Source organism: Callionymus lyra, chromosome 19 (assembly GCF_982586985.1).
Source record: "Callionymus lyra chromosome 19, fCalLyr1.hap1.1, whole genome shotgun sequence".
NCBI lineage: Eukaryota > Metazoa > Chordata > Actinopteri > Syngnathiformes > Callionymidae > Callionymus > Callionymus lyra.
This window is the reverse complement of record NC_141836.1, coordinates 6,262,597-6,275,835: the sequence shown is the minus strand read 5'-3', so window position 1 is coordinate 6,275,835 and position 13,239 is coordinate 6,262,597. Positions and strand designations below refer to the sequence as shown.

General features: G+C 43.9%; 1 protein-coding gene across 4 annotated transcripts; it reads right to left on the bottom strand.

Annotated features, from left to right (window-relative positions):
* Positions 1-317: 317 nt before the first annotated feature.
* On the bottom strand, positions 318-12,443 carry LOC148059158 (myelin transcription factor 1-like). Of its 4 annotated transcripts, none has more exons than XM_087780932.1 (23): positions 12,210-12,443; positions 11,484-11,563; positions 11,346-11,400; positions 11,175-11,217; positions 11,024-11,092; positions 10,684-10,925; positions 9,175-10,278; positions 8,952-9,071; positions 8,719-8,809; positions 6,870-6,983; positions 6,569-6,798; positions 6,307-6,506; positions 6,040-6,255; positions 5,380-5,519; positions 4,723-4,785; positions 4,217-4,285; positions 4,031-4,093; positions 3,054-3,137; positions 2,777-2,998; positions 2,601-2,692; positions 1,455-1,558; positions 1,231-1,374; positions 318-1,153 (listed from the first exon to the last, which is right to left on the bottom strand). In XM_087780932.1, exons 3-23 carry the CDS (start codon positions 11,398-11,400, stop codon positions 1,013-1,015), a joined length of 3,606 nt encoding a protein of 1,201 aa, XP_087637058.1. In that variant the 5' UTR covers positions 11,484-11,563; positions 12,210-12,443; the 3' UTR covers positions 318-1,012. The 4 variants fall into 4 exon arrangements, with proteins under 4 accessions (XP_087637058.1, XP_087637056.1, XP_087637057.1 ...); XM_087780930.1 differs by having other exon boundaries at positions 318-1,156; positions 12,210-12,436; XM_087780931.1 differs by having other exon boundaries at positions 318-1,156; positions 9,175-10,275; positions 12,210-12,436.
* Positions 12,444-13,239: the final 796 nt, after the last annotated feature.

Here is a 13,239-nt window from a genome sequence, read left to right as displayed (position 1 = left end):
TCATGCGGTCTTCCTCTCAGCGTTACACTGCCTCTAGTGGAACTCCAAGGTAACGCATTTTCCCATGAAGCTACAATGCTAGTAGAATATATATAATAAATGTTTTATAGCGTTCCTTCTTTTAAAGTGTGGAATATGTTGTATATCAGACTTATTATTCAATGTAAAGACGTATGTATAGTTTTGTAAGCGCCTTGTTCTCTCACTTTGTTTTGACAATGTTCAAAACAAATACCGGAAACAATTAACTCAAAGTTGTGTTTTTTATTTTCAAAAAGGAACAGTAGACCCAGCATATACAACGTAGACGCCACAAATTAAAGTCAGACTTTAATGGACTCACAGTCATCATCACAGACAATACAAAATAAATATTCACCATCACTTTGTTCTTCACAAATAAATACTAATATGTGCAGCTCAATATTCCAAGTGTATTGCAATGTACTCAAAATAGTTTGTGGAAATCAAAGTAAAATAAAACAAAGAAAAGCACCAAAAATATTTAGAAAATCATTTAAAAAGCTTTAGTTACAAAATATTTCCAATAAAAAGACCCCAGTATTTTTAAATAAATAAATAAAAACATTTATAAAACAACTTTTGTAGTTGATATCTTAAAATATTTTTGAACAATGCAAACGAAATCATCTTCCATTCTTCCATTATGTTGTTTAAAATGTCTTAGGTAGTGTGTTTAAAATGTAAAAAATAAATATTAAATAGGAGTAATAAATATAAGTGAAATAATACTGCAGACGGGAAGAGATCAATGACAAAAGGAACTGGATTAGTTACGCAGCAATAGTAAGAATTGTTCTACAAACTAGTTTCAAAGGTGCAACATCACAATGGTCAGAAAGAACACGATCAACAGAGTGAGGAGGCTCGCTAACTAAGAATGATTCTTCTGATTGTTGACAAGTCATCCCACCTTCGCACCAACACATGTCACAGGGAAACATACAAAAAGAAAAAACAACCCAGACAAGAACCGAGCGGAGAAAAAAAGTCACACTTCGATGCCCTTCACCGCCTGGTTGATGGACTCCAGCAGGGCCCGGTTCTCCGGGTTCTGGTAGCAGTCCTTGTCGGTAAACATGTTGGTGAGTGTGTCCACGTAGCTGTCGAAGTTCTGCTCGCACACAGGCTCCTGCTGGAGAAACCGTACGTCACACATGAGCTGAATCATCTCACACGTTCTCCTCTATAATCTAGATCTCAACTTACGATGGTTGGAAGGCGGATCTTGGACAAGCTGCGGATCAAAGCCTGGCTCAGGCCCGACAGCTCCAGGAACAAGGCCTCGTTGCGCTCTTCGATCTGCTTGTTCTCGTCCTCCATGTCCTTCAGGTTTATCTCCATGGAGGAGATCTGAGAGTCGGACAGAAACAGCAGGTGAGAAAAAAACCTCAATTCAAGTTCTTAAAGTGGCGTCTCTGGATCTCCTTTACCTGAGTGTGCAGGTTCATCATGTCGGACTCCATCTCCGAATTGGACTCGCTCAGGTCGTTGATCTCTTTGTTGAGCTGCTTGATGTCCTCATCGTTGTCCAGAACTGGAACAGAACAACAATAGGACCAGGTTCATGTAGCGCTAACTGCTGAGTCATCACATTCCTGGAGCTATAAAACAATTGCCGATTATCAAGTAAGAAAACAAGTGTGTTTAACAACTAGTTTCTATGAAGTTTTCTTGTTTGCTTTTGTTTGGAATCATTGTATCTTTGCCTCAGACACAATGCTTGGGGGCCACTTCCTGTTGAACAATGGAATGATGTTCCAGCAACAAATTAGGAGTTTTTGGTGAGGACTGAGGACGAGAGGATACAGTCGACTCCAGCAGCTTTTAAAACTGATGTTTGGACATATTTTGGTTTGAAAACAAATGAAAGCAGTTACGACTTCGTCAAGAGTCATGTGGTCTGTGAATACTACAACACCAGAGTCAAGTACTCGACAATACTACACATATATCCTTGTTACTACAGTATCACTATATATTGTACCGTTGTCTCTGTATCATGAATTTATTTTCGTTACAATTCAACCTCCGGCCACTAGATGGCAGCAGTCATTACATCATCCGCATCTAAGATCCAAGTGATGACTGAGGACCAGAGGATACAGTGGACTCCAGCAGCTTTTAAAACTGATGTTTGAACATATTTTGGTTTGAAAACAAATGAAAGCAGTTACGACTTTGTCGAGAGTCATGTGGTCTGTAAATTCAGCAACACCAGAGTCAAGTACTCGACAATACTACAAATATATACTTTTTACGACAGTATCTCAATATATCGTATCGTTGACCCTGTGTCATGATACATATTGTAAGTAAGTAAGTAAGTAAGTAATATTTATTTATATAGCGCTTTTCGAGACCAGGGTCACAAAGCGCTTAAACAATCAAAACAATACTCAAAAAAGTACATACTTTAAAGATCAAGATAATACTGAGAACAACACAGGAGTTCGATTAGGAGTTTTTGGTGAGGACTGAGGACGAGAAATTAGTGTCGCCAGATTCTTGTCAAATACACACCCCTATCACAAACACTACCAAGGACAGGAAGTGATGCAGTTTTTGATCATTCTCACCATCGCTGGCTCTGAACTTGGCCGTGATGTACTCGTCTCCGGGGAACTTCGCTCTCTTCTTGTTGCCGGACGCTCGCGGGCAGCCGGACAGACTGAACACAGAGAGAAGCCATCGGTTATGAAGGCACGTCTTATCTTATCTTATCTCGCCACAGCTCTCTCTCTCTCTCTCGCACCTGCGGTGGGTCAGGAAGCTTCCGTTGGCGTGACCGGAACCGTCGCAGCCGGGCGTCGGGCAGGTCGGGCCCTCGGACTTAAAGGCCTTCCAGGAGAAAGGGGTCCCGTTCAGGAGGCCCTCCTTCTGTCGTCGGGCGGCCAGCGGGCAGCCGTAGGCACTGCGGTGGGTGGCGTACTTCCCGCTGATGTGGCCCAGGCTGTCACAGCCGGGGACGGGGCACCTGAGGTAAGGTCTTGGTGGTCAGTGGATCTACGGACGGAGACAGAGACTCTCACCGTAGCAGCTCAGAGTCGTCTTTATCGTCCTTGGTCGGGGTGGATTTGATTCCTCCTTTCTTGGCTCGAGGGCAACCGGACAAGCTGATGAAGAAAAATGACCTTTATTTCATCACAATGTTCTCTAAGTGTCTAAACTACTGTCCTTTCTTCACCAAATACTGTATATTTAATGTAAAATAATGTGTTTGGTTTACATTAAATATATTTATTCAATATAAAATATCTAGTTTCAAATCATGTTGTGCAAAAACATACAAAATAAAAATCCCTATTTCCTGTTTGGTCTCAGAATCAGAAAACGTTTATTTCCAGTACTATAAAAGCAACACGTTTTAAAACTCTAGATAAATTATAAAAACATGTACAATAAATCGAATAAATCGAATAGAATAAAATAAAGTGACTTGTAAATTAGAGTTGGAACACAAAAATAAAATAAAAGATATGATTAAATATATTTGAATTAAATAATCGTGGTTAGGAACCTAACTGCAGTTACGTTGAATTAAATAAAGACAGTAAATACAGACAATAAATAAAGAAGTCTGAAAACATTGGAGGATTTTGAAATCAATATCTTTCCCTTTCTGTTGCCTTTTATTTTGTCAATGAGTTTCCTGTTTATTTTCCTAATGGATTATTTTGTTTTTTTAACCTTTTGACTTTTTTATTTTGTTCTTTCCCTTTTTGTTCCTTTTTGAAATGTGGTCCGTCTGTCTCACCACTTTCACCACTTCTTTTTGAGAACATTTCATTGACCTTCAATTGCCCTTGCTTAACTACCGCTCTTGGACTTCCTCAAACTCATCGTCTGTAACAGGAAGTCACTGTGAACGTGTCAAAACCGAGGTCAACGTCTTCTTACCTTGTTATAAAGTTGAAGAACTAAGTAGTTTTTTCGTCTTTAATTACATTTAAACTATCATAACACAGTGAAAAACTCAACCTCCGACCTCTACTTCCTCTCCACACACCTTCTATGCGAGGCGTAGTTCCCGGTGATGTGACCCGATCCGTCGCAGCCTGGCGTGGGACACCTGGGACACGCACACACAAGGAGACAGAGAGAACAGAAAGCTTCACTACAGGGTGAGCTGAAGGAGATAAAGAAAAAAGAAAACAAGGAGAGCAGAGACAGCAGCAGCAGGAAACACACATACTTTAGTTCAGCTGTGTGGGCAGCCATTAGGGTCCGAAGAGATTTATCAGCTAGAGGACAGCCTGAGAGACTGCAAGAGGAGTAGAAGTCGAGACAGAGACAGTTAGAATAAAAGAAAAGAAAGGATCTCGGGGGTTTTTAATTGTCAAGCTGCTGCTCATGAGTCGACGCCAGAGGCGACGATGAAGGGTTTTTTTTTTTTTTTTGGAGCCCGCGGAGGATCTGTGGATCCTGAAGGGCCTCAGAAGTGAACCTCTTGCTGACGGGATGAGGTTGGAGTTACAAAAGAAGACACTTTTTTCTCAATCTGGATCAAATCTGACCACTTGGAAAAAAGTCAGGGGTAACCGGGTCGATTACGGCTGATATGTGAGCAGTTTTCTTCTAACAAATGCAGCACTTTGGAGGGTTTCTCTTCATATCTGAGTCGACGTGTGAAGGAGGAGAGGACGGAGGGAGTTACAGCGTCACTGACTTCATGACTGACTTCTGACAGCTGGTTCTTACCTTCGATGTGATGCGTAGTTACCAGTTATGTGTCCGCTGCCATCACATCCCGGGGTGGGACACCTACAGGGCCAAATGTAGAATAATGAACTCACTAAACTGTGTGACATCCACATGGTCAAGGTTGTGATGGACCCTCCATGAAGAGTGTCTTTGTGCCTCGACACGTTGCATTTCTCTCAGTAACTGAAAACATTGATTTGGATTTTTTAAAGTTTGTGTTTCCTGAGTTACTTAAATTGTATTTTTTTTTTAGCATTTTATAATTTTTTGGCAAATACCTCTGTCTTTCTTCTCCAAACCATCTGGTCTCTCTTAATTTGCCTTCAACTTTCTCCACGCACAGAGCTGTCCCTCTGATGCACTCATTCCTGATCTTCTAGTCGCTTCTTTCTTTTAAACATCAACGTTACGAAGTCTCGGTATAATCTCTTTTTTACTGATCTTGTCTTAATCACTCGCATCTTTATAGGTCGTCAACATGACTTGGCGGCTACATTTGGCCTTGAGTTGGACACCCGTTCTTCAAGCCATACTTCTGTCTCTACCGTCCTACGAAGCTTCCTTCTAAACGCTACTGTCATGTCCTTCTAAGCTTTTCTTTCTCCGCTAGTGTTGAGATTTCTACTTCTTAAGAACTCCACGTGTCAGACTTACACCAGAACCTCTTTCTTGCTGTCTTTGGGCTGCAACTTGTAGCTGCTGGTGACCTCCCCGGGGTACCTCCGGTCTTCCAGGTGCTCCGGGTCGTCGTCCTCGCCGTCCGACGAGGTGTAGGAAGGCGCCGTGTACTCGGCCTGAGTACGAGCAGCAGAGAGAGAGTGAGGTCGGAAGGTCATTGCAATTCAATGACCTTAGGGAAATACAGTATATCTGGGTGTTTGTATTGGAAATAGTCTGCAGATACGTTACATATCATACGATATATAGTGATATGGTGTCGAGTACTTGACTCTGGTGTTGCAGTATTTACAGACCACATGACTCTTGACGAAGTCGTAACTACTTTCATATGTTTTTAAACCAAAATATGTCCAAACATCAGCTTTAAAAACTGCTGTATTCGACTGTATCCTCTCGTCCTCAGTCAGCACCATTTTATTGAGCCTATAGCTGCAGTGGGTGTAATGACTGCTGCCATCTAGAGGCCTGAAGTTTAATTGGAAAATGAATATATCAATGTTAAGATTGTATTATTTTTGAAAAGATGTAAACAGAATATAAATACTGGAAAAACATATTGCAATATAATAGTGTATCAGTATTTTTGTGTATATGTCAATGTTATCTCCTAATTTGTGTGAATGTTTTCTTCACCTCCTCTTGGTCCTCCTCCTTGACCCCGATGGGTCTGGTGAAGTCCAGCGGGCCTTCCCAGTCAGCCTGGGTCTGGTCCTGAGAGTAAGAGGCACCCATGTGCTGCGACGACGACGACGAGGAGGACGAAGGCTCCGGCGACTGCACGTCCTCCCGCTTGGTCTTCTTCATGCTGAGATCCAAAGTCCCGTTCTCGTCCACCTCGATGTCCTGCTCCTGAGGCGGGAGGTCAGGTCCCGTGTGCGAGGGCGAAGGAAACAGCGGTACCTTGTGCGAGGGTTCCTCGGGCTTGGTGAGGGTCTCGGGGCGTTCCCAGCAGCGGGTGGACAGGTTGAGGATGGCGGTGGCGGCCATGTGGGCGGCCTCGGCGTCCTGGCTGTAGTCGTAGGAAGTGAAGGAGGAAGCACTCTTGGAAAAACCTCCGGACGCGCTGTGAGTCGGGGACGGGGCCTTGGGCACGGGTTTAGCTGAGGGGACAAAAGTCAGGGTCAACGTTTGAGACGACCAGAACCTTCTCGGCGCGTCTCACGTTTGAAGGGTTTGGGCGACGTCTCCGCCATGTTGGCCGCCATGTTGGCCGCCTTGGCGGCGAGCATTCGCTTCCCAAAGACCTGGACGTCGAAGCTTGCATAGTCGAAGGACACCTTGGAGTACTTCTCCAGCTCTTTGGCCAGGTTGGCTCGGGGCGTGGTGGTGACGGTGCCGGGTCTGTAGCTGCTGTACTGAGGGATCTCCAGCTGCTTCACGAAACACATGGGCCTGCACGGGGAGGAGACAGAGGTTCAAGGTTGCGGACCTAGAAGGAGCCTTGGGAGAACCCGGTATCCCACCTGAGGACCCTGTCCGAGTTGGAGGAGGGTTCACTGCTGGTACTCTGCAGGTGCACCGGCTTGTCCAGGCTCTTGTTGAGTTTAGTCGCCGCCGCGATGGGACAGCCGGACAGACTGGGGGCGCCAACGCGCTCAGTTAGTAAAGACAGAACAAGAAAATGGCAAATGTGCGAGTAATTGAAAAGTGTGTGTTGTGTTGTTAATCCGAGGTTAGTCTTCGAAAACCAGTGCTTGTTGTGTTTAATCCATCATGACCTCTCAATAATGGTGTCTTTCAAATATCAACACTGAATTATTTTACATTTAATAAAGTAGTAGCTTCAATATTAATAGCATTTTTTGGTCATTTTTGACCAAATAGTCTCACATAAAAACAAGCACTTATCCATTCCTATCATATCTTAAATATAACCAAATACATCTTAGGTATTACCAAATGTTTTAAGTTCCTTAACATGTACGTATGTTATATAGTTAATGGAGACCAGGATGTTGGGGTGAGGAGGTGTTGTTGTCTGTGTTATTTTTTTAATCCCTATATTTACAGTTTTTTATTTTGTTTTCTAAGAAATGGGGAAAAGGAGATGATTATGTAATCTACAATGATTTGTTGTTTCCAAAAAAATGTATAAAAATATATTATTTTTAAAGAACAAAATCGTTACTATGATTTATATTTGAAAAAAAAATCTTATACAAAATCAAATCATTATTTATTCCGATCCAGCTGTAAGACTTGAACCCGCGACCTGTACTAATAAGTCACTTGTGTTGTATTTGATAAAGACATGTCTCTTGTTCGACACTGCAGAAAACTAACCAGAAACTGTTTCCTTCAACTGAGAAAAATCTCTAAACTTAGGAAAATGTTGTCGGAACATGATCTGGAGCTTGTAATCCATGCGTTTGTTTCTTCTCGTCTGGACTATTGTAACAGTTTGTTTTCTTGTCTTAACAAGAAGGATCTGTCTCGCCTGCAGTTGATTCAGAACTCTGCAGCGAGAATTCTGACTCGCTCTAGTAGAAGAACTCACATTTCTCCGATCCTTAAAACTCTTCACTGGCTTCCAGTTTCTTTCAGGATCAACTTTAAAATTCTGGTTCTTACTTTCAGATCTATTCATGGCCAGACCTTCCATCAGTGATCTGATCCAGACTTACACCCCAGCTCGGGCTCTGAGGTCTGTGGATCAGAATCTACTTATGGTTCCTGAACACGGTTCAGGACCAGAGGAGAGAAATCTTTTCAGGCTGTTGCTCCTAAGCTTTGGAAGGATCTTCTCTCTCTTTGCGCTTGATGGATCTACTGACTCCTTTAAGAAACATCTTAAGACGTTTCTATTTGTTCAGGCTTTTCCTTGAATTTCTCGAACTCCTGTGTTGTTCTCAGTATTATCTTGATCTTTGAAGTATGTACTTTATTGAATATTATTTTGATTGTTTAAGCGCTTTGTGACCCTGGTCTCGAAAAGCGCTATATAAATAAATATTACTTACTTACTTACTTACTTCCTTAAAGTGACATCACAGACATTAGATGGCGTCACTCAAACTCTTGCAGGAGCCAAGGCCTGAAGCAGGCGAATATCAACCGTCCATTAACCTGCTCTTGATAAATTGTCATTTTCTTCAACTGTGATGTAAACCTGGATTTTTTTTATACTAAAAGACCAAATCATATGAATTGTGATCCATGCATTATGAGGGAGATATTCATGTTCTTCATGTCTTAAAACAAGATTATTGACAGTATTATTGACACCAGAGATTAGATTCACACTCTAGTAATTTCATGGTGTTTGTGTGTGTGTGTGTGTGCGTGTATGTGTGTGTGTAATGTGTTATGAACCTGCGATGGGTGTTTCGGTTACTGTTGACGTGCCCCTGGCCCGTGCAGCCAGGTGTGGGACACTTCAAGACGTTCTCATGCATAGCCAGAACTACAGACACACAAAGAGTTTAGTCCGTTTAGTCGGCCGTCGATGTCGGAAACGATTAGTGGGGAAATAAGTTACACAAGTTTAGCAGCAGAGAAGAGTTTGTGTTGAGGACGGAGAGGCGTGTGTGTGCGGCGGCGCTTACTTTCAGGGGGGATCCGGTCTTTGTGAGGACACCCGGAGAGGCTGCGGTGGTGAGGGTACAGACCCGTCACGTGACCCGTCCCGTCGCAGCCGGGGGTCGGACACTTGACCTCCTTCTTGTCTGGAATGAAAGATTCACACTCTCGTATAAAACATCACACACACTTGAATCGATGAGTGTGTGTGTGTGAAGCAACCATCTGGTCCCTCATATCTTTTTTCACCTTTACCATAGTGGGATCCACGCCGCCCCCCCGCAGGCTGGTTCTCCGAGCTCTGGCTGGAGCTGCTGTAGGGGTGGTGGTCCGGGGAGCTCCAGGGCTCCGGGCCGCCCTGCACCTCCTCCGCCTTCATGGCGATGGCCTGCTCCAGGAGGCCCAGGTTCCCCCGGGTCATGTCCCAGTTGTCCGAGTCGTCCGTGATCCCCGAGCCTTCCGAGACACGGTCCTGCCCCTCGTCCTCCTCCTCGTCATCCTCCTCTTCCTCCTCCTCTTCCTCCTCCTCCTCCTCGGACTGGACCTCGATCATCAGCGTGCTGGGAGACGCTTTGCTCGAGTCCTCTTCATCCTCCTCCTCCTCCTCCTCTTCTTCCTCCACCACCACCTCCCCTGCTTCCACCCCTTGCTCCCCCTCTTCCTCCTCCCTCTGCTCCTCGTACTCCTCCTCTTCCTCGGTCATGGGCGTGCAGGCTTTCTCTATCCTGAAGGACTCCTCGGTTTCAGATCCCTGAGTGTGTGGACTCCCGGAGCGGGAGGTTGCCTTCTGTTGCATAACCTCTTCCTCCTCCTCCTCCTCATCTTCCTCCTCCTCCTCCTCCTCCTCCTCTTCCTCCTCCTCGTCTAACTCTTCATCCTCCTCTTTGTGTTTCTGTGTCGGCTCCTTCCCCTGATGGTTGTAATCGGATGAGTACTGGTGGTCAGAGTTCTCCTGACATCTTATCTGCCTTTCCACAGCCACGGGCTGCCTGTCCTCCTGCAGCTCCTCCTCCTCCTCCTCCTTTCTGTTATTCTCCTCCTCCTCTTCATCCTCCTCCACCTTCTCCTCCACCCTCTCCTTCTCCACCTCCTCATCCTTTCCTACACCCTCAGCAGCTTCTTCCTGCTCGACCGTTGCTCCCTCTTCATCATCCTGCTGCTGCGTCAGACTGTTCTCCGCCTCCGTCTCCTGCTCCTCCTCCTCACTTGGCTTCTCCTCATCGTCCGATTTCACTCGACTCTCCTCCTCCTCCTCCTCCTCCTCATTGGGCTCAGAGATGGAACTCTTGCTCTGCTCAGCTTCTTCTACAGGACTAACTTCTTCAGCCTTCTGTATTGAGGAGCAACTTGCTGCTGGTCGAAAGAAAAGTAAATAAATGAGTATTTCTCAATAACAACTTGATTTTGAGGCAAATCTTACACTAACTAGGTTTTTTTTTAACTTTCCCCTTAAACACCTTCATCTTTATGAGCTAAAATATCCACATTAAAATGATTAATTGACTCTGTTTTACAGCTGATTGTTCATCCAGCGAGCTACTTTAAATGTTTGAAATAAGGTGTTTTACACATGTATTTACTGATTAAATATCCTTTTTATTATTCTAATGTACATAAATGTTGTATTAAAATAGTTATTTTTTATTTTATGTGGCTTTTTATGAAACAAAACAAACATTTCCATTCACGTTTTTAACCCCCCAACATTCTTCTTTAGATCAAGCATCTGTATTTCCTCTCAAATGGAAACAAACTCACCATCGTTCGACTCTAACGCCTCCAGCTCGTGGTTCTCGGTTGTTTTGCTTCCCTCCTTCAGGTCCTCCTCCTCTTCTTCGCCTTCATCCTTCTTGGTTTCCTCCTCCGTGTCGCTGTCGGCAGCTGCGCACTCATCAGGATTCAGTTTGGCCGGCTGGCTCCTCCTCTTGGGTGTGGATTGATTCTCCTCGGTCTCGGCCTCCTCCAGCTTCCTCTTCTTCACCATGGGACAGCCCAGCATGCTGTAAGAGAACCAACGTGTCAGCAGGTTTTAGTCTGGATCTATTTTCTGTATCCCTCAGAAGTCGTGAAGCAAAAAAATGACGATCTGCTGTAATACCTCCGATGTCGAGAGTATCGCCCACTGACGTGACCTTTGCCATCGCACCCCGGGGTCGGACAGCTGCCGCTGACGTGGAGAGACAAAGACGCAAAAAGATCAGATGGAGAAAGTCAAAAGCAAACAAACAAGACAAGTTTCAAGAACTCACCTCAACTCCGGCTTGAGCTCTTGTCCAAGAAGATCAGACGCCCCTGAAAACAAAGCAACTTCAGACACATTTAAAATACAACAAATAAACTTAATCCATACTTTACAATATTCAAAAATAGCTCAAATCAGATGTTTCTAAGTACATAAATAAACAGAAGCAAACACCGACCTCTGATGCCTTTGGAGCGGGTCCGGGTCCGGGTCTCTGCGGTGTCTTGACTCATCTGAAAACACACCAAAAAAAAAGAACCCGGTGATGAGAATCACACAAACAAACATCGAGACACACACACGGGGTTGACGTTACGTTGTTGCTGTCCTGATCCTGGCTCGACGAATTCTCCACAGTTTCCTGCTGACTCACAATCTGACCTTTGAACTCATGATCTGCGTGGAAACAAAAAAAAAACACAAAAATATTTTCAGCCTGGTCGCACGATGTCATGTAAACGGAGCTTAAATTCATTAATGTAAACATGAACTGAGTCATACTAAACATAATAAATATGATAAATATTAAAAGAGATTTTATACCTGAACTGTGTGTTTTATTATGTTATGTGTAAATTATTTTCAAGTTTAAAGGAACTAGAAATGTGGGCTGGTTAAATGGACTGTTCCATTTTTTTTTGCGGTTTTATTTACATAAATCGAAAATATTGGTTTAAATTCATATTAGTTATCTTACGTTAAAATGGTGATCTTGAATACAACTGTTATTTTCGATTCGTTCGTTAACCGCAAACGATCGTCTCCGGTCCATTCCGGGCCCGTCTCTGGCTCCGGTTCGTCAAACAAACTCGCCGGGGGTCGACGGAAGGATCCGCCGCCATTGTAGCCTCTCGTCGCGGTGACAACAACAAACGCTCCTGCGATTCCAAACGCCAAACCCGCGACAATCCCCGACTCGATCCCCTTTCCGAACCGCGAGGTTCTTGTCTTTTGTCAGAGTATCGGACTTTTCCCGTCCCCGCGACGGTTCGTAAAAAGGCCCGGAACACCGCGTCTTTGTCAGGCAGAAATAAAGACTCACCTTCCGTTCCGTCTGCCGGGCTCCCCTCCCCCTCCGCGGAGACTCGTTGGGCCAGAACTCGCACCGGTACAAGGGGGGTTGATGTTAGAAAAATTAAAAAACCCCGGTGGATCCAGAGAGTGGGAACCGAGCCAGAGGTCCCCCCCAGCAGCCCGAGTCCAGCCTGACACCTGACAGGACGGTTCAGCACTGTGGACAGAGGCAGGACCGCTCAGCACCATGGACAGTCGCCCGCGCTACTGCCCCCTGCAGGCGGAGGAAGGAAGGGCGACGGAGCGACTGAACCGGATGAAGAGCATCTGGAACACGAACGGATGAATAATTCACGACGTAACATAAACTTGTGCTGTCATCCTACTCCTCTCCAGACTCGAACCTTAGATAATAATGTCATTTTTATCCTGATAAATGTATCTTTTAAAGATGCACTCAATTCTAATCTAAAAAATGATATATTTGTTATTAATCTCAAGCCAAATATTCAAAGAGTAATGACGAGCAAAGTACCATATTTTAGTTAAAAACTCCCTCTGAGTAAGTAAGTAAGTAAGTTATAGTTATTTGTAAAGCGCCTTTCTTGTTGTGTTATCAGTTTTATCTTGCCCTTTAAAGTATATACTTTATTGAATATTGTTTTGATTGTTTAAGCGCTTTGTGACCCTGGTCTGGAAAAGCGATGTATAAATAAAAATTACTTACATACTTACTTTCTCTAGAGCATGGTCACAAAAGCGCTTAAACAACAAAACAATACACAGTTAAAATACAAACTTTAAACACACATTTAACTTTCAAAAACCCTCATAATCCAATACAATAGTTACCATGTTATTGTGAGTTAAGGTTAACCTTGAACTGACCCTATCAAACTACAAAAGTCGAGTAAAATACAACATGTACATGTATTTACCTTTAAATAAACATTTTAAACTAGAGAAGGCCACAAAGGGTTAAGGGAGTTTTCGGAAAATGAGCGCACAATATCAAAAAGATAAACTTTAAAGTATCACAAAGTACCAGTAAAAGTCAA